This window comes from Mustela lutreola, chromosome 1, assembly GCF_030435805.1.
Source record: "Mustela lutreola isolate mMusLut2 chromosome 1, mMusLut2.pri, whole genome shotgun sequence".
Classification (NCBI taxonomy): Eukaryota; Metazoa; Chordata; class Mammalia; order Carnivora; family Mustelidae; genus Mustela; species Mustela lutreola.
Genome location: NC_081290.1, coordinates 227,955,447 through 227,980,694, shown reverse-complemented (window position 1 = coordinate 227,980,694; position 25,248 = coordinate 227,955,447). Strand labels below are relative to the sequence as shown.

Here is a 25,248-nt window from a genome sequence, read left to right as displayed (position 1 = left end):
TTGAAGATGGGAAAATCCTCATAGTGAAGTAAGTACTTTTTGTACTTATTATATATATAATTGCATTTATCACATAATCTCAATTCTAATCAAATAAATAAACAACCATCCCTAAAATAAACACTGTAAAGAAAGAAATCACAATATTAACAGTGGTTTTTCCCTCTTGGTCACAAAACAATGAATAATTTTTATTTTTTGCTTTGCATTTCCCCCAGTTTTCTAGAGCAAACATGTATTTTCTCTACAGTGAGATAAATTATAAGCAACCCAACTGTAAGAAACCCTGGTTTGCCCAAGACTGAGAGGTTTTCTAGGACATAGGACATGCCATGCTAAAACAGACAATCCAAGACAAGAGAGGACAGATAACTGGTCACGCTATTCTCATTCATGATGACTTGTCATTAAAATTAAGTATGTATACACTACTGTTTCTACAATGGTACTGCTAAATGTCTCTGGAACCAACTCTCATTCTGTTTATCAACCAGAGTAAAATATGTTGACCATTTTGCAAGACAGTCAATTAGGGCTTAAGGAACATTAAATGATAGCAGAGCAATGCACCACGAAAGCAACCATTCAGATTCAGCATTCATAATTTAGGTAAGTAAGTTTACATTAGCCTTTTTAACATACATTCAAAATTAATTGGCAGTAAACAGGTACAACACACCTATAATGAGCAGAGATCTGTATCAGCTACTGGGGATACAGGAAGGAGTAAGATTGGTAGGTATTACAATAAAGTCATGGTCACCAGCTATCTCTGAAGACACTGACACTGCCAGTAACTTTCCTACATTTCTCGAGCATTAACTATCTCGATGTTCTTCACTATCCTCACACCAGCAATCTCTCTATGTCCACATTTTCAGATGATTCCATCCTCCATTTCACAGAGAAAATAGAAGCCATGAGGCAGAAGCTCCTTCCCATCACCTGACCTGTAAACCTACTCCTGTTAAAATAGAGATTTATTTATTTATTTATTTATTTAAAAGATTTTTTTTATTTATTTATTTGATAGAGAGAGAGATCACAAGTAGGCAGAGAGGCAGGCAGAGAGAGAGGAGGAAGCAGGCTCCCTGCTGAGCAGCGAGCCCGATGTGGGACTCGATCCCAGGACGCTGAGACCATGACCTGAGCCGAAGGCAGCGGCTTAACCCACTGAGCCACCCAGGCACCCTAGAGATTTATTTTAAGCTAAGCCCAATCCTTCCACCTATGTTTTAGATTTTATCTCCTCTAGTCTACTCAGGAAGGGTTTTGTTTGTTTGTTTAAAAGATTTTTATTTTTTTATTTGTGAGAGAGAGAGAGAGCACAGAGGAAGAGGGAGAGGGAGAAGCAGATTCCCTGTTGAGCAAAGAGCCCAATTTAGAGCTCAGTCCCAGGACCCAGAGACTATGACCTAAGCCAAAAACAGCCGCTCCAATGACTGAGCAATCCAGCCCCCCAGTAAGGTTTTAACAATGTTATCATCTCACTTGTTTTAATGGAACCTCAGTAGCTGTCCTATGCCAAGTAGTTGAAAGAAGACCAAGGAGAGAAACAAGAATTGTTTGGGGATTATTTTAAGAGAATTCATGATAAAAGCTTTTCAACGTCATCTCATTTTATTCAGATTTAAAAAAACCATTCTCAATAAACCACAAGGCCCTATACAACCCCCACACCACTCTCCCCCACCTCCCACAGCCTGACCTCCCTGAGCTCTTTTCTTCCTGTATTATAATACCCCTCACTCATTCAGCTTCAGCTGTATTACTCACCTTGCTATAATACAGGAGCCAGTAAATTTATTCTGTAAAGGGTCAGATAGTAAATATTTTAGTCTATATAGCAACTACTCAACTCTACCTTTGTAGTAAGACAGCAACTATGGACAATAAGACACTAAAAGAAACGATACATTCTAACAAAAGAATAGCAGACCAGGTGGAACCTGGGTGGCTTAGGTCATAATCCCAGGGTCCTGGGATCAAGCCCCATGTGGGCTTCATGCTCTCCCTTCCCTTGCACCCCTCCCCCCTACTTGTGTGCTCACAAGCACTCTCTCTCAAATGAGTAAATAAAATCTTTAAACAAAAAAGAAAGAATAGCAGGCCCTTTAGCCTGCAGTCCTTACTCTGCCAATCTTTGTCCTAACATGTTAAGTAGGCAATGCTTCCCCCTCAGGGACTTGCTCTAGCCAATCCTTTAGTTTTTACTCAAGTGTCACATTTTCAGTGAGTCCTTTTCTAACCCCCAATCTAAAGTTACACCCTCCCTCATCCCCCAATTATTTTACCTCCATAGCTCCTTGTGATCATCTAATACACTGCATATTTACTGATTTTGTTTACTGTCTACCTCCCCATACTTTGTAAGGCTAGAATTCAATTGATTTTGTTTATAGGTTTACTCCAACTACCAAGAATAATATATGATATACAGCATGTACTCAATAAATATTTGTTGATTGCAATGAATGAATGAAATATTATAGGTAAAGTATCAACCATACTTATGAGAAGAATATATTTTTACAACTGAAATATTTTGCTTGGCAAAAAAACTTGCCATTGTAAAGATGTTGACAGATTTTACAGTTTCCAAAAGGGGCCCAAAATACTGCACTTATCAGTTGATTTTATCAGTATCATGTGCCTAATGTACAAATAATAGGAGCTACCTACACTAACACATTGGTACAACCAATTTACTACATGCTAAAGGGATATGAATTGGTGCCAGTTTTATTTATTTATTTATTTGACAGAGAGAGAGTGCGAGCGCATGCAGGAACACACAAGCAGGGGGAGTAGCAGGTAGAGGGAGAAGCAGGCTCCCCACTGAGCAGGGAGCCCAGCAAAAGGCTTGATTCCAGAAGCCTGAGATCATGACCTGAGCAGAAGGCTGCCGCTAAACTAACTGAGCCACCCAGGTACCCTTGATGCCAATTCTTTTATAATTTATTTAAAAACTACAGGTAGATATCTAACAGAGGCTTTATTTATAATTAAGTATAACAAAATAAAGTCACACAAAACAAGTAACAGATCTTTTTTTTTTTTTCAGTCCAAAAAGTTGCTTTTATTAAAGCAAGGGGACAGGACCTGTGGGCAGGAAAAGCTGCACTAGGGTTGTGAGGAGTGACTGATTATACACTTTTAAGATGGAAGAGGAGGAATAAAGGGAGTTTCCAAAATGATTTTCTTACATTAAGGAAGACTTAAAGGATCCTGGAGATCTGGCTATTGTTAAGCTAAGGTTGCTTTTTGTCTCTAGCAAGGCATCAATTTTAAGGAAGCTGTGAACTCCTTGAGGATTGTCATATTCTGCCTGTCTCAAGCACCAATCTGTCATGTCAATTAGAAACCCAGAAATATTTCTGTGGCGATCTGGAAGGCATACACAGTAAACAAATAACAGATTAATAAATTGTTAGAAGGCAAATAGGAACTAGGACCTTGCCAGCTATTTTGCAAGCCCTACACATGCCTCTTCCCAAGAATTCACTCTCCCTACCAAGAAAAACAATTAACCTGACTTTTATGTTAAGCAAGTCCTTATTTTAGTTTTACCTGTGTATTATTTTCCTTTTTCTGTCCCTTTAATTTTCTGTTGTCCCCTCCATCCTTTACTTTTCTTGAAATTATTTGTTCAAGTCACCGAATCATTTGTTCTGTAACTTCTGGATGATGCTGACTGCACTCCGATGCTCCTCTGCCCTTTTTGTCCCTTGAATAGTCACTTTGATCTATAGCCTTCATCAGATTCCAGTTCAATTTTTTGCAGCAAAACTATTTCAGTGATGGTGTGTTCTTTATCAAAAGGCATTAATGTCTGATTTATTTCCCTCTTTTTGTAATGTTAACAGATACTGACGCTCTCTATCTAAAACATTTATCAGGAACTGCAGAACGGTGATATTCCCATTCTATAATTCCTTCATCAGTGACTTGCTGGAATAAGTTCCATAAACTTTATGAATTCATTACTTTATTATACAGTGATACAGTTCATATAGGAAAGGAAGGATAAGTAGTTTGCCTCTTTTCATTTATTTAACAATGTTCAAAACAATAATTTGATCATCACTGGAAATCTCCAAAGGTAACCAATTTTTCTTTTAGTATCATAATGAAATCATGGATTTAAGGCATATTCATTAGGATCTCTAAATTGGCTCTTGAGTCTTTTTTTTTTTAAGTAGGCTCCATGCCTTCTGTAGAGCCTAGTGTGGGGCTTAAACTCATGACCCTGAAATCAAGACCTGGCTGAGATCAATGTCTTAGTTTGGATGATTAACCGACTGAGCCACCTAGTTGTCCTGGCCCTTGAGTCTTTTTTTTTTTTTTTTTAAAGATTTTATTTATTTATTTGAGAGAGAGAGACAGTGAGAGAGAGAATGAGTGAGGAGAAGGTCAGAGGGAGAAGCAGACTCCCCATGGAGCTGGGAGCCCGATGTGGGATTCGATCCTGGGACTCCGGGATCATGACCTGAGCCGAAGGCAGTCGTCCAACCAACTGAGCCACCCAGGCATCCCCCCTTGAGTCTTTTTGACATGACTTGATAACATGCATACTACCGGGAATGACAAAATGTTTCTTGGCTCATTCCCATTATGCCCCTGAATTGGTGGGAAACTTTTTCACAAATACAATCTAGGTGTTAAGGCTGATCACTACTGTTGGGTTGGACACTGTTTCTAAGTTTTTTTAGTAGATAGAACTAGTAAATACACGTATATATTTAAAAAAAAAAAAAAAAAACACCTCATAAATTCATAATGCTATTTCAGTGTTTTCTTAAGGTCTTTTATCTTACATTTTATAATCTACCCCCTACTCTGAGAATCTTGGTTTTAAAGGACAACATGGGTGATATAATTAAAATATTATTACTTTTTCTTTCTCATGCTAGATACAAAACATTCTCAGAAAAACTGTATTGACACCATCATCAAATTGATTTAATAAAAAGTTAAGAGTTATCTGTGTGTACTCTTCCCATTCTTTCTCCATCTGTCCTACTATAGCTCCACTGTCAAAACACATATCCATTAACGACTGAGTACACATTATCTCATTATCGGCCACTTAGATGCAGCTACATGTAACCACAAACTCAATGCTCACCCAACATTCTTTTTAAAATCTTATTTTGAGGGGCACCTGGGTGGCTCAGTGGGTTAAGCCTTTGCCTTTGGCTTAGGTCATGATCCCAGGGTCCTGAGATCGAGTCCCACATTGGGCTCTCTGCTCAGCATGCTTCCTCCTCTCTCTCTGCCTGCCTCTCCACCTACTTGTGATCTCTGTCAAATAAATAAATAAAATCTTAAATAAAAAAATCTTATTTTGAAATAAATTTAGACATACGGATATGTTACAAAAATAGTTCAGGTATACCTTCACACCGTTTTTCCTAAAGTTAACAATTTAGACACCTATAGTATAATTATAAAATCAGAAAATTAACAACAGTAACATACTATTAATTAAATTTTCCTCCAACGTCCTTTCCATTTAAGGATCCAGGTCTCATTTTGTTCTTGTGTTTGTTCTTGTTTCCTCCAATCTGTGACCGTTCCTCAATCTTTCCTTGTTTCTTCTGCTCTGACACAGTTATTAGGATACCTCTTAATTTTGGCTTTTAAATGTTTTCTCAATATTAGATTGAGATTATATATTTTTGACAAAAATCCCACAAAAAGAGATACTGTGCATTACATCAGAGAATATAGGATATGTCAATGCCTAATCATTTAGTTAAGGCATTGTTGGCTCTGGTTTTTACCATTTTTCTCCTTGTAAAAAGTAGGTGTCTTCGGGAGCCACACTGAAATTATATTAATATTCTGTTTCTCCATAAACTGCACCTTGTCTGCAACAATTATTACTGTAGAGTTTCCCTCATGGTGATTCTGTATTTCCTTCATTCCTAATCCATATCTGTCTGCAAAGAAGGCTGCCCCTTCACCTCTATTTACTTATTTACACAATTATGTACTTATATAAGTAGAACTCATGGGCATTTGTTTAAATCTATGGTTTAATTCTATCATTATATAAATTTGTAGCTAAAACAGTTTCTGCTTTCACTACTGAGAGCTACTTCTTATTGGCACCTGTACACTACTGACATGCCCCAATTTTTTTTGAGCATGTCCTTAGACTCTGGCATTCTATGATGTCTCAGGCTCATCTTGTATTCTCCAGAATACAGATTCTCCTGCCCATCTCCAGAATCAATCTAAGGAGCGCTGGCTTCTTTTATTGGAGAATGATATTTTGGAATAAAAATCTAGAGACTAAGAGTGCACATTACTACCAGGGTATCGTCATTCTTAAGATTCCTCTCATAAACAGAAGTAGGAAACATATATATGAATTGGTAACAAAAAAAAGAATATGTTTGTATGTATTTTGACAGCATCGACCACTGATATTATGATAGTTATTCTAGCTATCTGAAGCTCATTCACTTGAAGATTTCTAAAACAGACCACAGATATTGGTAAGTTTATTTTTATTTGAAAGCCAGTTTGGCTGGACATATAATCAATCCCTGGGTTACATTTCTGTTGCCTTACATACATTATGGCATTTTATTGTATCATAAAGCATTGCTTTCAAATAGAGTGCTAGCAGTCCGATTTTCTTTCTGCTATAAGACACATGGTCTTTTTGCCTAGATAACTAAAGGCTTTCTTCTTCAAATCCCAATAAATATGTTTTGATGTTCGTTTTCTGGGTTGATTTTCCAAGGTACATAGTACCTTTTCAAAATACAGTCTAACAACTTTGTTTCAGGAGGTTTTGTTAAGCAGACTTCAGTATTTTTGTCTGCTCCCTTGCTTTGGTTTTGTTTTCTTTTTTGTGAAGACTTGTTGGATTTTCTTTCCCATCTTCAAATCCTTATCTCTTTCTGTCAAATCTTTATCTCTTTTTTCATTTCTTTTTGATTAAAAAAAAAATACACAGCTTTCCATTTCCCATTTGGCAAAGGCACTGATCCTTGAGTTTGCTCACTCTGATGTTTCTCCTGGATCTGGGAAAAATCTTGACTCTTCTGAGTTCTACAACCTATGAATTATAGTTTTCACGTTCTGTGGGAATGTCTTTAGGATAAGTGTTTATTCTTATAATCCTGTGGGATTTACTTTGATCCTTTTTAGTTGCTTATTTTTCTGTCAAATAGATAATTTTTCTAATTTCATAGCTCTAGAGTTCCCGACTTGTTATTTTTTGTGAGATATTCAAATTTAAAGTGATTTACTTAATGAGATGAATGAACCCTATTCCTTTCTCATACTTCTATTTGGAGCTTCTTTTTTGCATGCCTATACTGCCCCTGTCCTACTTAATTTGGATTCTGTTCCTAGCAGTTTGGACAAAGCTCAGTGTGGAGTTTATTCTGGAAGGGAGGTCTGGCTGGAGAAGTCATTCCCAAGCACTCCAGAGCCCCTTTAAGACCTTAGTTTCCAATACTGTCTAGAGTTTTTAATTTTTGCTATTAATATGTTCCTTTAATGAAGAAATTTGTAGAGACTCAAAAACAATGCCACTGCCATTTTTCAAAAATTGTGAATGATAACTTCAATTTTTCCTTCTAATTCAAGTCACAACAAACTTAATCAGAGAACAGCAACAGTTAATCTAATCATAAGATTTCTTTCGCTTTTCTCCTTCCTTCCCATCTTCCCTTCCTCCTTCCCTCTCCAGTAAGCACAAATGATTCATATAAAGAAGCAACATAGTCTGGGGGCGCCTCGGTGGCTCAGTCATTAGGTGTCTGCCTTTAGCTCAGGTCATGATCCCAGGGTCCCGGGATCGAGGCCTACGTCAGGCTCCCGGCTCAGTGGGACGCCTGCTTCTCTCTCTCCCACTCCCCCTGCTTGCGTTCCCTCTCTCGCTGTGTGTCCCTCTCAAATAATAAATAAAATCTTAAAAAAAAAAAAAAAAGAAAGAAAGAAAGAAAAGAAAAGAAAAAGAAAAAGAAAGAAAAGTAATATGGTCTGTGTTCTATTGTTCCTGGCATAAAAATAAAAGAAATGCAAGCTTCAATGTATTTTGTCCTTCACCTGACAATTTAAGGAGGCCTAAAGTAAAGAAGGAATGATGGTGATGATAAAAAATAATATATTTTCTTTTGTTTTTATAAAGGAAACTAAGATATCATAACAAGGTGATAATAACACTTCTATTTATCTGCTCTCTCTATACTTTTCTGTAGTGAAACACTATTTAACATGGTTAATATAAAAGTGGATGATTTGGGGGGCACTTGGGTGGCTCAGAGGGTTGAGCTTCTGCCTTCAGCTTGGATTGTGATCTCGAGGTTCTGAAATAGAGCCCTGCATCAGGCTCTCTGCTCAGTGGGGAGCCTGCTTCTCCCTCTCTCTTTGCCTGCCTACTTGTGATCTCTGTCTGTCAAATAAATAAATAAATCTTTAAAAAGTACAAGGACAAGGACATTTTAAAACCCATCCATAGGACACCTGGGTGGCTCAGTTGGTTAAGTGACTGCCTTTGGCTCAGATCTTGATCCCAGTGTCCCAGGATCGAGTCCCAGCATTGGGATCCCTGCTCAGGAGAGTCTGCTTCTCTCTCTGACCCTCCTCACCTCATTGTTCTCACTCTCTCATTCTCTTTCTTTCTCAAATAAATAAAATATTTAAAAATAAATAAATAAAAAATAAAATCCACCCATAAGTCTCTAACTTAAACACCCATACCATATCAAAACATTTCTTTATAGCTGTAACAATTAGTACCCACCCTTTCTATGGAAGGGGCTACAAACTCTAATGGCCACAGGAGCCAGGCAAGAAAACATAAATGAGGGTAAGAAAAATATAAAGCTAGAAATAAAATTAAATTGTTTTTATTGAACATAATATAAAATTATGTGTAATGCTGGTGACTGTGTTTTGAATCTTAAAAAGCTACTAAGGTTTTATTATTTTATTTCTTAATTTATTTTATTATTTTATTTCTTAATTCATTATTCCTTTGATTTGGAATCAGAAACTGGATCACTGTTTCCGGGACCAGGGACTGGTCATTACGACAGTGTTGGATCCAGTATGCAGTTAGCACTGTTATACGCAACACAAAATCTGGCCTTCAGTCATTTAATAGGGAGTTTACTACTATATATTAAATGCCAATAAACAGCTGCTGGTGAGCATGAAGTATTAGCAAACACTGATAGAATTTTGTATACATGAAATCTACTTTCAGGATTTTTACACAATTTTTGTAATTGAATGCCATCATTATTTAGTTTTCAGTACTGCATTAGTAAACTTAGTTTATATTACTTTAGAAGGCAAACTGAACAATATTAATTTTCCTTCTTAAATTTGAAGTCAGAGAATCTATTTCACGATTCAGGCTATCATATCCATTTCTGGATACCAACTACAGTAGGAAAGTGGGACAGGTTATTCTATATCTACTATATTTCCTACTGAATCAAGTTCATAAAAATGAGTGAATCAACTAATAAAATTATAATATTCAAAGTGTTCAATTTTATTGCCAACTTGAGTCTTTGAGAAAATATTAGTTGATAAGGCTAGATTTTTTTTTTTTTACCTAAATTATATTAAAAATATACCCCTGCCCTCCCACCCCCCACCAAGGCTTCCTTCCACCACATCACGGCTAAGCCATCTATGGGCCACAGGAGTCCCAGACAGCATTTTTTTAAAGTTAAAAGAACAAAACTTCATTGTATCATTATATGGATGTTTTCTGTGTGTAAAAAAGTTAAAAATGAAACCTCACAGTCATGGTAATTAACCTTTTGAACAGGTTAATTGTGCTTAGAGATTGACTCATAGGTCAATTTTTTGCATAATGAATGAACCATACAATACAGTATTTTTCTATACTATGAGGCTTGATGCTCTGCAGTGACCATAAGGAGTCTTCTTTAGTTCAGCTAAGCATTCAGATTCACAAGACCTCTACAGGATCACACTGCATGGTCCACCAAGATGGATGTAAGACAGCTTGCCAACAGGAGTAGGGGCTTAAAACCTGGTATACGCTTTGCCACAGTCTATATAGCAATTCATATGGGCATCTAGGAGCTATCTTCTCCCAGCTGACAACTTCAGGAGCAAGTATATAGCATTCACATTGCATAGGTGTGGGAACTGCTTTGTCTTTAAATGCCTCATGTTCTGTGGCGCCTGGGTGGCTCAGTTAAGCATCTGCCTTCAGCTCAGGCCATGATCCCCAGATCCTGGGATCAAGTCCTGCATCAGGCTCCCTGCTCAGTGGAGAGCCTGCTTCTCCCTCACCCTCTGCTGCTCCCCTTGCTTGTGCTCTGTCAAATAAATAAATACAATCCTAAAAAAAAAAAGTCTCTATAAAATGTCATCATCTCAAATTTAAGCTTTGGTTTGATATGATCACAATAGTCAAAGGAGGAACACGTCTAGGTAACTTTTTCTTTTTCTTTTTTTTTTTTAAGATTTTATTTATTTATTTGACAGAGAGAAATCACAAGTAGATGGAAAGGCAGGTAGAGAGAGAGAGGGAAGCAGGCTCCCTGCTGAGCAGAGAGCCCGATGCGGGCCTCGATCCCAGAACCCTGAGATCATGACCTGAGCCGAAGGCAGTGGCTTAACCCACTGAGCCACCCAGGCGCCCCTAGGTAACTTTTTCTAAGTATGACCTATTTAGATGATTTTTAAAAAGATTTTATTTTTAAGTAATTGCTACCCCCAACATGGGGCTCAAATCTACAACCCTGAGATCAAAAGTCACATGCTCCACCAACTGAGCCAGTGCAGTGCCCCTACATTTGTATTTTAAAATTTCCCCTCAATACACAAAAAAGCCATCTCCTAAAGTTGGGGCTCATTAAGGAACCATATCCAAATTAGCTCCTGTCATTTAAAATGATTAATAAATGCTACAAATAAATCACTATGGGTACTATTATTATCTGTGCTTTCATCAGCTACAATACAGAATATAACAAATGACTTAAATTCTTGTCCTTCTGTTCATAGTAATCTATTCACTATGAACAAGTGTATTTGCATTTGCACTTACGTATATAAATGCTCAGTCTAGTTGGGACACATTTTTTGCTGAACCCAAACTCAACGTTGAAAAAAGTAGTTTTGATTCACATGTAATATTTTTTTCTTAAAAATCTGTAACTGCTCATCAACCATTGAGGAATATATGGAATTGTTTAATCACTATATTGTATACTTGAAACTAATATAACACTGTATGTCCAAGTACAATGGAATTAAAAGAAAAGATATACAGATATCTACATATATCTATATATATCGATGTATATAGATACATATACGTATTGATATATAGATATATGTATATATCTATATACATACACATATACATGTGTATATTTATCTATATACATAGATATATGTATATATATCTCTATATAGATATGTACATATCTATATATATTGATACATATATATATCTATATACATAAATACATATAATGAACCATACAATACAAGATTTTTCTGTACTATGAGGCTTGATGATCTGCAGTGCCCATGAGGAGTCTTCAATTCAGCTAAGCATTCAGAAACAAATCATAGCATTAAGAAGCAAATCTTAAAACTGCAGTTCTCCCCTTGTCCCTCCTAATTTCTCCATTAGGTATCTTTTCCCTTACCCATCATATTACTACAGTACTGTTTCATAACACTATATGTATGGACTGAATTATTCCCCCCTTAAACTCATGTTAAAGCCCCCATCCCCAATGTGACTGTATTTGGAGATGGGGTCTTAGTGAGATAATTATTGTTAAATGATATAAAAAAGGTAGAGCCACAATCAATAGGGCTAGTGCCCTTTTAGAAAAGGAAAAATACCAGATCACTCTCTCACTACACACACAAATAGAGGCCACATGAGGCAGAGAGAAGGAAGCCATTTGTAAGCCAGGAAGAAAGCCTTCACCAGAACTTGAGTCTCCTGGCACTCCATCTGGGGCTTCTAGCCTTCAAAACTGGGGGAAAATAAATCTCCGTTGTTAAAGTCACCAAGCTCGGTATCTTGTTATGGCAGACAAGCAGACTAAGATAATAGATTAAGTTGTATTATTTTGCCATGTTGAATTTAGACTTTATATTAGAAATCACATTAGTAATGGTCATAAGAGAATCATCAGTAGCTTACTTAAACTTTTGTAACCACAGGAATATTCTTCACTGCTGCCAACAAGTCACATTCCCATTTTTCTTTCTCTTGTTTTTTCAACATGTGACAGATATATGAATATAGTAATTTTTTTACTTTAACTATATCATAAGAAAAACAAAATGTAAGTACTAGGCTAAGCAACTGAGACTAAGCCCAATTTCGGGGGACACAGAGAGGACTAAGGTAAACTGGAGAATGCAAATTCTAAGGAGAGTCAAACATCACTCAGGTACAGCTCACTGCTGATAGGCAAAAACAAACCTCCATTGTTATCAGCTCTTCTAATTTCTAATTTTATTTTATTTTAAGGATTTATTTATTTATTTATTTGACAGACAGAGACCACAAGTAGGGAGAGAGAAGAGGAAGCAGGCTCCCCACTGAGCAGAGAGGCTGATGCGGGGCTCAATATCAGGATCCTGGGATCATGACCCTAGCCGAAGGCAGAGGCTTTAACCCACTGAGCCACCCAGGCGCCCCCTAATTTCCAGTTTTAAATGTCCACAGCAAGTTCAAATTTTAAAAAACAAAACAAAACAAAAAATAATCACACACATGTGGAAACATGTTCTCACAAAAATCTGTACATGAATGTTCACGGTGGCATTACTCATAATAGCCAAAAAGTGAAAACAACTCAAATGTCCATCAACTCATGAATGAATTAACAAAATGTGATGTATCTATATAAGGAAATATTATTCAGTCATAGGGGTAGGTAAAAAGTGGCAAGTGACTGCTTAATTATTACAGGGTTTCTTCATGGGGTGATAGAAATCTATAATTAGATGGTGGTGATGGTTGCAAACATTGTGAATATACAAAAACAAACAAATAAACACTGAATGGTATACTTTAAAATGCTGACTTTCACCTTAATTAAAAACAAAACAAAACAAAACAAAAAGCAGCACTGTATAAACAAAAAAACCAAAAACAAACAAAAAAAAGGTTTTAGGCCAAATCAGGTTTGTAAGCTCCTATCTACAATTTCAATTCTCTATTAAACATTCTCAAGTGGTAGTCTTTACCCATTCTGCATATAGGCAGAAGTGTATGATACAAAAGCTAACAAAAGGAAAGTCTTTTTCCAATTAGCAGAAAGAAACCAAAGGTTAGGATTTCCCTCAACTTTGTTTTTCCTCATACTTCTTTTTTAGTGTTCTGGTACCTTCCAAATTAGAATACAGTATCTAACATGGGAGTGAAAATATACATTAAACTTTATGGTGTCCTAGAAGAATAGTAACTTCTGGTAGTATACCACCAAACAAGATATCCTGGGTCTTAAACAGATAGAGAAGGGCTTACATTATACCTAACACTTGCTTTGAAATCTATCATCTATCACAGTTTGAGAAGAACAAGTCAGCAAGTATTTGAGAGCTTCAAGCTTGGTGGTATGACTGACCCTAATATAAGTAGGAAAAAAAATATAGTATTTAATTAAATGCTGGCAGAACTTAGAAAAAGATCAAAATTCTGAGATTCCAGATGGCCCTGAATGACTAGAATTTCCAGAGTGCAAGAAAAGTATCCCAGAGAGATAAAAGCATGATAAGGACACAGAAGGAATGCCTAAGACACAAGGAGAAAATGCATTTAGTTAACCCGGAACCAGTGATGATGTAAAAAACTAGCAGGAGATAACACTAGAAATATCATTCGAGGCCAGACTGTGAGATTCTGAATGCCAGTTTAAGAAATTCAGACTTTTCCAAAGACAATTTCAATTACCTTTGAAATAAAAAATGATTTAATTACTCAGTTAGTGAATCTTTTAAGACAGATGATGCCATCTTTGGATCTTTTCTTTGCTTATTTTTATAAGCAATTCATTTCTTCTTGGCACTTAAAAAAAATTTTACTAACGTTGGATACAAAGCATAACAATTCAACAAACAAAGAAAAATCTATTTTAGCTGCAAGAATGAGTAGCTGTTTTATTCTTTCCGCAGTTCCTGTTTATTTTTTTCCTTCCTGATGTCTGATTTCCAAATATCCCTGCTTTCCTTCCCCTCCCTGCCCAAAGGCAATGTTTATTTACATCTGAAAGTAATAAAAATGACAAGTCAGAATCCCATTTCTTTGGTCTTGCTTGGAAAAGAACACAATAACTACATCAAGAGGACGGAGTAAGAGAGGGGGCTTTAGGGGCTGAATAAAAATGTTGACTCCCACAAATTATGTGTTTCTGTAGCATCTAAAGTACACAAACCCCAGAGAAAGACCAAAGACTACCCAGGTGTGAACACGCCACTAACAGGCTGTGTGACCCTGGGAAAGTCACTCAAATCTCTCCTTTGACTCCCTTTGCTCACTTGGAAAAAACAAAAACAAAACGCAAAAACCCCCACAAAAAACCTGAAATACTACCTACCTATCATACCTAACAGAGTGGTTGTGAAGATTATATGATTTAACACATGTAAAGCACTGAGCAGTACTTGGCACAAGGTCAATGGTATGTGTCAGCTATTTTATCCACTTTAATGTAAGCTTCACAAAAGCAAGGATTTGTCTTTACTTATTGAAGTCTCATATCTAAAACGGCGCTTAACACATAGCAGGTGTACATTAAGTACTTCCTAAATGAGTAAACAACATTTTGCTATTGGAGTAAGAGAAACAGAAGAGGAGACACTACTTAAAAGAGAAAGGAGAAAATCAAAGAAGGTTAAATGTCTTGCTCCTCTTCCTGTGCTACTTTTTAAACAGATGTCCTCCCCCACAGCATCTCTGTTAACTGTGTTTAGTGTTAAAATATCAGTATTCACTGAGGAATATTTTCAGGAACAGCTGTCTGAAAGACTCTGCTCTATTTAAATAAATAAAAGGTTAGAAGGAAACTGCCTCTGTAACCTTGCTAAACAAAGTGTGATTCTCTGACCAGCAGCCTGAGCATCACCTAGGTCCTTGGTAACTAAAATGGCAAATTATCAACTTCACACAAGACCAATGTACTCAGTGCCTGCACTGTAAAAAGATCACCAGATAAACAGCATGCATATTGAAGTTTGAGAAGTACAGCCCTAGATTACTGTAGTTGAAGAGTACAGGGGATACAAGACCAGGGTTCAAATCCAGACTCTGACCATTTATTACATATAGGACACAGGGCAAATTTATAAACTTACCAATTACCTCATCTATAAAACTGAAACCATAATAACAGCAGTTTCCTCAAGGAGATGCTATGATGACTGAAAATGCATGTGTAGCGTTTGGTGGACTGCAAGGTAACACAGATAGGGGGAATGTAAAATGGCCCAGCAGCTGTAAAAAGTGGTATGGCAGATCTGCAAGCTACCATATGATCCAGCAATTCCACTTCTAGGTATATACCCAAAAGAAATGAAAGCAGTGACTCAAACAGCTATTTGTACACCCATGTTCCTACCAGCAATATTCACAACAGCCAAAAGGTAGAAGCCAACTGTCCACAGACAGATGAATAAACAAATGTGATAAACACATACAGCGGAATATTATTCAGCCTATCATTATGCTCAGTGAAATAAGCCAGTTAAATATTCTATGAACAAATATTCTATGATTTCTTGGACAGAACATCCCAAGAGTAAGGCAAACTCACAGAGATGGAAAGCAGAATAGTGGATGCCAGGGGCTGGGGGTGCAGGGATAAATGAGGAGTCAGTATTTAACTGTCAGAGTTTCAGATGGGGAAGATGACTCCGGAGATGGACGGTGGTGACAGATGCCCAACAATGTGAATGCACTTAATGCCATGGAACTGTATACTTAAAAATGGTTAAGATGATAAATTTTATGTTATGCATATTTTACTACAATAATAAGAGTTCAATAAAGTATCTTTGCTTTCTTAAAATTAGCAAAAAATACGTTGTGATGATCTGTACTTTTTATTTAAATTTTATAAATGTACAATATAAAAGAGAAAATGTACTCAATGGCCTTTTGCTGCTTATTTTTCATTAAAGAAAAGAAAAATCAATCTCCCTCTACAGGAAGACTTCCAATTTTTCAAACTGAAAGAATTCTAATTAATATAGTTGGAAATAGAAGTGGAAGAAGAGAGAAGAAATTACAAAACAAAGCAAAACAAAACACACAAAAAAAACCTTGTTTAGGTGCTTCTTCCTCCTTTTTAGTCTCCTCATCCTCTAAGCTGGGACTTTCCCGGGAAGAGTTGTCCTGTTGGCTAGAGTTTTTCAGTAGCACAGGATCAATCTGTGCTTTCAGCAGGGCAAGAGTCTCAGCCAACTCGTTTCGATTTCTAAATAAGGGAAAAAAACAAAACAGCATAAAAATTGTAATCCTGTCCTAAAGAGCTTTCAGAATAATACCTATTAGAAATTAGAATTTTAAAAAGAAAAACACATTTAAGAACATCCAAAACACCGGTACACCTCATCTTAATTAACCTTGAATCTAACTATTAGGAAAGAAAAGCATATGAAAATATATTATTTTCCAAAACAGAAGAAACATATACCCTACGGATTAAAATGGCAATGTGAATCTCTTTGGCTGAAAAGAACAGCAGGAACAAAATTAAACAAAAATCAAAGTTAAATAATTTTTAAAAGTCCTATGTAATCTCTAAAGAGTACAAAAGCAATGTAAAATTTCCTTGAAGAAGCACTTTTTTAAACAAAATGGGTCACATTCTTGATTCATTTGTGAATAAGAACTCTGTTCTACCTAGAGAAAGAATAACATTTGATACTGTTATAAAATTACGATCCAGGTCTGAGTAATTATAGCAAAGTCAGCTCTTACAACACAGCTAAAAAACCTAAGAATTCGGGAAACTGAATGCTGTTCTGTCAATTACAGTTTACAACTACAGGATGAGAATTCAATTTGAACCAAAAATACAAGAAAATCCCAAATAAATCAGATTTAACCTATTAATTCTCTATCTTTAATACCCAGACCAGAGTTGTATTAGATGGCTGATTTAAATGCCACCTATAAACAAGAAAGCTCACTTGGATATTTCTCCTTCTCAGATAAGCAATGTGTAACAGTGAAGAGAAAAAAGGAAACCTTGGACTAAAAGTTGGAAAAGTCAGTTCTAGATCTGCCACTGAGTTAACACCATGAGCTTCCCCTCTATGTTGTCAAAACACTGTGTGTGTATGCACCTCCAATCCTATGTAGTTCCCATTCAGATGAAATTACTTCTGTTCTTGTCTGTCATGCCACATGTGTTCTCTATTCTCCGGTCCCCTGCAACCTCTACCCCAGTTCAACTCTGGTGATGATAGCAGGGACAGTGCCTTATGAAGTAGGCTCTTAAGTCAGGAAATATTTAATGAATAAAAAGAATTCCTGTTCTAACCTAGATGGCTAAGTGCTCCTGTACAAGTCCTGTAACTTCACTAGGCTTCAGCTTCCTTATCTATAGAATAAAAGACAGGATTCACTCGAATGTTATTAAAATGGCCTCCTAGGGAAAATAATTGCCACTGACGGACAATTTTTCAGAATTAAAATGACAACCATTTTGTTATTATGTATGTGAATGAGCATATAGATTTATACATCTTATTAATATTGTGTATGAGAATGCATCCATAGGTTACACATATTATAAATAAAATGAAGTTTTAGAATTTTAATTATCTAATAGTAAGAGGTCAGATTAAGATCAAATGCTTTTTCAGAATCCTGTCTGGCACTGCCTCCACTTCACAAAAAAATTACCTTAAAACTTAGAGACATGAAAAAAATTTATTTTGGGGATGCCTGGAGGGCTCAGTTGTTTATGCACCTGTCTGCCTTCAGCTTAGATAGAGTCCCGCATTAGCTTCTTGCTCAGCAGGGAGCATGCTTCTCCCTCTGCCAGCCACTCCCCCTACTTCTGCTCTCTTTCTCTGACAGATAATACGATCTTTAAAAAAAAATTATTTTTGGCCAGGTTCCTATTTCCTAACTTCATTACACCAATCTGCTTCTAACCTAAGGCTTTATCCACTTAATGTTATTACTGTGTTTAGTACACTAAGAATTCCATATGAAAAAGTGCCTCAAGCTTCTTGTTATTTTTTGAAGTGATGCTGCGAACTGAATTTAAGTTGTTCACTGAATTTAAGTTGTTCACTATACCTATTTTAAAACGCTTCCAGCATTAGAAGAGAACCAATACTGCTACAAAATCCATATCAATTACTAGACTACAAAACAATCGAATTAAGCAGAAAAATTTATTGGAGAACTCCCTAAAAAGCTTTAACCTGAATACTGTGTTAAAATGCAAGATTCACGTAGTCATAATTATATGAAAACAGGAAACTACCCAACTTTGGAATTCTGTTTTGATCTAAAGATGAGATTTAATACGCAAAATATATTTTTTTAAATCCCAACTTTGAACTAGTCAGAGGGGATTTTTATAAATAAACATATATTCAAATTATACCCAAAACTCTTACCACTATGTATAGAAACTCTTAAAATAGACTATGGCTAACAATTCAGTGCTCTGCTCTCTCTCCTTCCATTGCTGGCTCTGTTTGCTCTAAAATATTCCTTCACTCAGGTATACTAGATATATCCCTCCAAAATACCATTCATTCTCTCTCTCTCTCAGGATGTAAGTTGTTTGCACTTCCGCTCTTAGCCTGGAATATGTTCCGCATGGCTACCCCAACTATTCTTTCTAAGACAAGCACAGAATGAATAAACAACTGTGGTATATCCCTACAAGACAATACTATTTAGCGATAAAAAAGTACAAAGTACTGATTTAACTACATAAATGCACCTTAAAATGATTATGCTCTTCAAAAGAAGCTAGACACAATGGCCACATATTGTATGATTCTGTTTATGAAATGTCTGGAATAGTAAATTATAGAAACAGAAAGCAGACTGGCAGATGCCACCAGCTGGGTAAAGGGAGAATGGTGACTAAAACTGCTAATGTGGGGGCGCCTGGGTGGCTCAGTGGGTTAAGCCACTGCCTTCGGCTCAGGTCATGATCTCAGGGTCCTGGGATCGAGTCCCGCATCGGGCTCTCTGCTCAGCAGGGAGCCTGCTTCCCTTCCTCTCTCTCTGCCTGCCTCTCCATCTACTTGTGATTTCTCTCTGTCAAATAAATAAAATAAAATCTTAAAAAAAAAAAAAAAACTGCTAATGTGCAGGGTATGCAGTACAGAATTTCTTTATGGGGTGAGGAAAATATCCTGGAATTTGACAGCAGTGGTGGCTGCACAACTTCGTGAATATACTAAAAACCACTGAATTGTATTAAAAACAAAAATAAGGGGTGCCTGGGTAACTCAGTGGGTTGGCCGCCCAACTCTTGATTTTGGCTCAAGTCATAGTCTCAGGGTGGTGAGATGGAGCCTAGCTTCCGGCTCCACACACAGTCTGAGATTCTCCCTCTCTCCCTCCCCACACCCCTCACCCACTGATGCATGTGTACATGCTCCCTCTTCTGAATTAAATAAATCACTCTTTATAAAAACAAACCAGGGCCACCTGGGTGGCTCAGTGGGCTAAAGCCTCTGCCTTTGACTCAGGTCATGATCCCGGGGTCCTGGGATCAAGCCCCACATCGGACTCCCTGCTCATCAGGGAGCCTGCTTTCTCCTCTCTCTCTGCCTACTTGTGATCTCTGTTAAATAAATAAAATCTTTTAAAAAATAAATAAATAAATAAAATTTAAAAACAAAAACAAAAATGATGATGGCTTAGATAAGAACACAGCTATAAAGGGGATGAGGAACAGTCACACTGGATACACTTTGCACGGAGAGATGTTTGGATCTGCTGATACAGTGGATGTGACAGGAGAGGAAAACGAAAAGTCAAATTTTGTGACCCAAGTTTTAGATCTAAGCAGGTGAAAGGATGTGACTGCTATTAACTGAGACGGGACAAATATGTTGCAGAGGAAAGGGTAGGTCAGATTAACAAGCAGATTGACCGACTGACTAAAGAGATTCTAAAAACTCTTGTGTTGCACTATCTGTATCTGAAGTTAATTTAGACTTTGGTGAAATGGAGTATATCATCCTATCTATTATGTTGTGGAATATGATTTTTTCTAGTCTAAGGGTTGTTCAGAGTTAAGACTTAGTAAAAGGGATTAAACCTTTAGGAATCAATTGAGCTGATAGTACAATATCGTAACAAAACAAAACAAAAAAACAGACAAAACAAAAACAAAGCCAAGCACTAGCATCATATTCTGCCAAGTATCTGGGTCCTAAAGAGCACACACCAGAATGATCTCCAACACAGATCACAATTATGACCCTCTATTATCATTTGCTACTTGCCCATATCTTTTTCCCACAATTTGGAACTCCTTACGAAACTGCATTGCATCTATTTCCATGGCACAGCACAGTGTGAATATAGCAATTCTTTGTAAGTATCTATAGTATATGATTATAGGGTCCACCAATAATATCCCATCTTTTTCATTTGAATCCAAATTAATAGGTGACAAAACAGGGAGGATAATGGAGTATGACAGTATTTCTTATGGGGGCCAAGAACCTAAAGGAAGACATTAATGAGTAATATCAACAGCAGTAGTATCAATAACAGAAGTTAACATAAGTAATTACTATGTTCCAGGCACTACTCCAAGCACTTTAACTAGTTCATATAATCCCAATATAACCTGATTAAATAGGTACTATACTTACACTCATTTTATAGAGGAGGAAGTGAGGACACTACAGAAAGGTAGAGTAATTTGCCTAACATCATGGTTAGTACAGATTAAAGGCAGGATTGAATTATAGTCTGACTTCCAAGACCATCTTCTCAATCACTGTACTATACTAGCAGCATATGGTTTAGAAATGTCTTTGACAGAATTTGTCATTTTGGATACATGAAAACTCGACACACTGTTTATTTAGAATTTGGCTTTTTGAGAATGACTGTCAAACCATTACAATTCTTAAAATATTTATTGATGTAAAATTTACATACTTTCAAAGTGTTCTTAGTGTTCAGTTAATCAGTTATAACATTTTGGTTGCTTTCAAGTTTTGGCAAATATGAACAAAGCTGCTATAAACATTTGTTTGTAGATTTTTGTGTGGACATAACTCTTCAACTCCTTTGGGCAAATACCAAGGAGTATTTGGTTCCTGGATCATATGGTGTTTAATTTTATAAAAAACCATCAAACTGTATTCCAAAGCAGCCATTTTGCATTTCCACCAGCAAAGGCTGAGAGTTCCTGTTGCTTCACATCCTCATTAGCATCTGCTGTGGTCAGTGTTCTGGATTTTGGCCATTCTAATAAGCGTACAGTAGTATCTCATTTTAATTTATATTTCACTGATGATATATGATGTGAACCACTTTTCATGTGTATATCCATACAAATATATGTGTATATTTGCCATCTTTGTTGGCAACGTGTTGTTAAGGTCTTTGGTCCATTTTATATCAGGTTGTTTTCTTTCTCCTTTTTTTTTTTTTGAAGATCTCTCTTATTTATTTATTTATTTATTTTTTTAAGAAAGAAAGAGAGAGCGCGAGCAAGTGTGAACAGGGAGAGGAGCAGAGAGAGGGAGAAGGCTAGTGGATTCCCCGCTGAGCAGGAAGCCCAAGGTGGGCCAAACCCCATGACCTGGAGATCACAACCTGAGCTGAAATCAAGAGCTGGATGCTCAACCAAATGCCCCTTAAATCAGGTTGTTTTCTTATTGTTGAGTTTTAAATGTTTTTTATATATTTTGGATAACAGGCCTTTATCAAATACATCCTTGGTAAATACTTCCTCCCAGTCTGTGGCTTAGATTTCATTATCTTGACAGTTTACAGAGCAGAAATTTTTAAATAAAATGAAGTCCAGCTTTTATCACTGCTTTTATACCAGCTTTTATCACTATCTATCATGGATTGTGCCTTTGTTGTTACACCAAAGAAGTTACTACCAAACCCCAAATCATCTAGATTTGTTTGTGTTATCTTCTTGGAGTTTTATAGTTTTGCATTTATAAGGAGGTCTATAATTAATTTTGAGTTAATTTTTGTTGAGGGTGTAAGGTCTGTATCTAGATTCACTGTTCTGCATATGGATATCCTTTTTTTCCCCCCAGTATTATTACCTTTTCTGCACTGTACTGCCTTTGCACCTTCATATGGGCTTATTTCAAGGCTCCATATTCTGCTACACTACGTATTTGTCTACTCTTTTTGTGTTTGGTTTGGTTTGGTTTGGTGATCTCTGCATCCAATGCTCAAACTTACAATTCTAAGATTGAGAGTCACATGCTTCACTAACTGAGCCAGCCAGGTGTTCCTGTATCTGTCTCTTCTTTTAAGTAATACCACACTGTCTTAATTACAAATTTATACAGGTTGTGAAGTCGGTTAGTGTCAGTCTTCTAACTTAGTTTTACTTCAGTATCATGTTGAGTACTCTGGGCTTTTTGCTTTTACATATAAATTTTTTTTTTTTTTAAGATTTTATTTATTTATTTGACAGAGGAGAGAGATCACAGTAGGAGAGAGGAAGGGAAGAGATCACAGAGAGAGAGGAAGGGAAGCAGGCCCCCTGCCGAGCAGAGAGCCCGATGTGGGACTCGATCCCAGGACGCCCGAGATCATGACCTGAGCCGAAGGCAGCGGCTTAACCACTGAGCCACCCAGGCGCCCCTTACATATAAATTTTTTAAAAAAGATTTTATTTATTTATTTGACATAGAGAAAGAGCACAAGTAGCAGAGAGGCAGGCAGAAAGGGAGGGGGAAGCAGGCTACCTGCTGAGCAGAGAGCCCGATGTGGGGCTCGATCCCAGAACCCAGGGATCATGACCAGAGCCGAAGTCAGATGCTCAACCAACTGAGCCACCCAGGTGCCCCTACATATAAATTTTTTTAAAAGTTTGTCAATATCCAAAAAATAATGTGCAGGAGTTTTGATTATGACTGCATTAAGTCTATAGATTTTAAGTTGAGAAGTGACATCTGGATAGTATTAAATGTTCCTATCCACAAATATGGAACATGTCTCTTCTTGGGTTCTTTCATCAGTTTTATATTTTTCCTAAGATAAATTTGTTCATATTTTATTTGATTTATTTATTTTACCTGATTAAGTATGTCAATTTTGGGGGAGATCATATAAATGGTATTATGTTTGATTGACTGATTTAAGTAGGCAGAGAGGCAGGCAGAGAGAGAGGGAGGGGAGGAAGCAGGCTCCCTGTGGAGCAGAGAGCCGACGTGGGGCTTGAACACAGGACCCTGGGATCATGACCTGAGCTGAAGGCAGAGGCTTTATCCCACTGAGCCACCCAAGCACCCCAATAAATGGTATTATGTTTTAGATTTCAGGGTCTACATGTTCATTGATCATATACAGGAAAGTAATGGACATTTGTATATTAACTTCATCTCCTGCCACCTTGCTATAATCACTTATAAAATCCAGAAATGTTTTTTGTTAACTCTTTCAGACTTTCTATAAAAATGATGAACATCTCATCTGCACATAATGACAGCTTTATTTTTTCCTTCCCAATCTCTCCCTCTTAATCCCTTCACTTCTCTTAGTACATTAGCTAGGACTTCAAGTATGATGTTGAAAAAAAATTTTTGAGGATTTCTGCATCTATATTCCTGAGAGATATTGGTCTAAAGTTTTCCTATCTTGTAATATCTTTGCCTCATTTTGTTATTAGGGTAATGCTGGCCTTATAAAATGAGTCAGGAATTATCCCTGTTCTATCTTCTGAAAGAGACTGAAGAGAGCTGGTATAATTCCTCCCTTAAATGTTTGGTGGAATTCACTAGTGAACCCATCTTGGCTTGGTGCTTTCTGCTTCAGGTTATTAACTACTGGTACAATTTCTTTAACAGAGAAGGCCCTGTTCATATTTGTCTATTTCTTCTGGTGAGAATTTTGGCAGATTCTGTCTTTTAAGGAATTCGCCCATTTCATCAAGGTTACGAATTTGAGGACATGGAGTTGTTCATAGTATTCCTTAATTATCCTTTTGATGTTAACGGAATTTGTAGCGACGTTCCTTTTTTCATTTCTGATTATCGCTAATTTTTGTCTGCTCTCTCTCTTTTTCTTAGCTAGCCTGGCTAGTGGGTTATCAATCTTAACTAATCTTTTCAAAGAACCAGCCTTTGCTTATATGAGAAGTTTCTTCTAAGTATTGTTTTCACTGAAAATTTTCAAGCACAAATTTTGATATATTTTATTTTCATTTTCATTTAATTAAAAATAATTTAAACAATCTGTCTTGAGAGGTCTTCTTTGATCCATGTGTTATGAAGACATGTATTAGCTAATATCTAAACATGTGGGAATTTTAAAGATCTCATTCTGTAACTGATTTCTAGTTTAATTCCATTGTGTAGTCTGAGAGCAGACACTATATACCGTCTAGGTATTAAATTTTCAGAAGATCAAATATAGAAAATTCCTTTTTTATGGATCTCTATTTTTATAAAAATATTCCATTTGATTTTAAGTTGCAAAGTTCAGTTACATTTTAATTTTATCAATCATTTAGAAAGACTGTCTTACAGCTTAAAAAAAAAACAGAATTCTAAAGTCTAGATAACTTTTGTCATATAATCTTCTTTTCAGAGTTAGGCAGAAACATGTCTCCAACACCAGAAATATCCCAGAAAATTAGCATTACTTTAAAGAAATAGTTTAAAGAAAGGGAAGCAGATTTTTCATTTCACTAGTAAAAAACAATATTCATCAATGGGAGAAAAATATCGAGGTATACTCTATTAAATAAAAAAGTCAAAATTCTACTTGCTTTACTTGCTCTTCACTAATTATCTCACTTTCTAAGGCAATTGCTTGCTAAAAAGATTTTTGCCTCTGTAAACACCCTAATTCTACAATTTTAGAAAATGTTTTTAATATCTATGTTTTAAGACAAGAATTTCTCTGCAATATAAAAAAGCAAATGTTCTCACTTCTATAAGCTCAGTTCTATTTTCCCACAATTTGTATTCACTGATCCTGGCTCACTCATCCTGCTTGAGAGAAATACTTAAACAAATCAATCCTTTAAATGTTTAAAGATTAATTCTATCTCCCTA

General features: G+C 36.4%; 1 protein-coding gene across 3 annotated transcripts in view; it reads right to left on the bottom strand.

The window, feature by feature from the left end:
* Positions 1-25,248, bottom strand: part of RSF1 (remodeling and spacing factor 1) — a 165,082-nt gene that overhangs the window by 48,594 nt on the left and 91,240 nt on the right. For 2 of the 3 annotated variants that reach the window (XM_059188100.1, XM_059188089.1), the window contains exon 5: positions 16,312-16,466. In XM_059188100.1, the coding sequence (XP_059044083.1) occupies positions 16,312-16,466 (155 nt within the window). Of the gene's footprint in view, positions 1-16,302; positions 16,467-25,248 lie in introns of those variants that run through there. The other variant, XM_059188110.1, reaches the window with a different exon arrangement.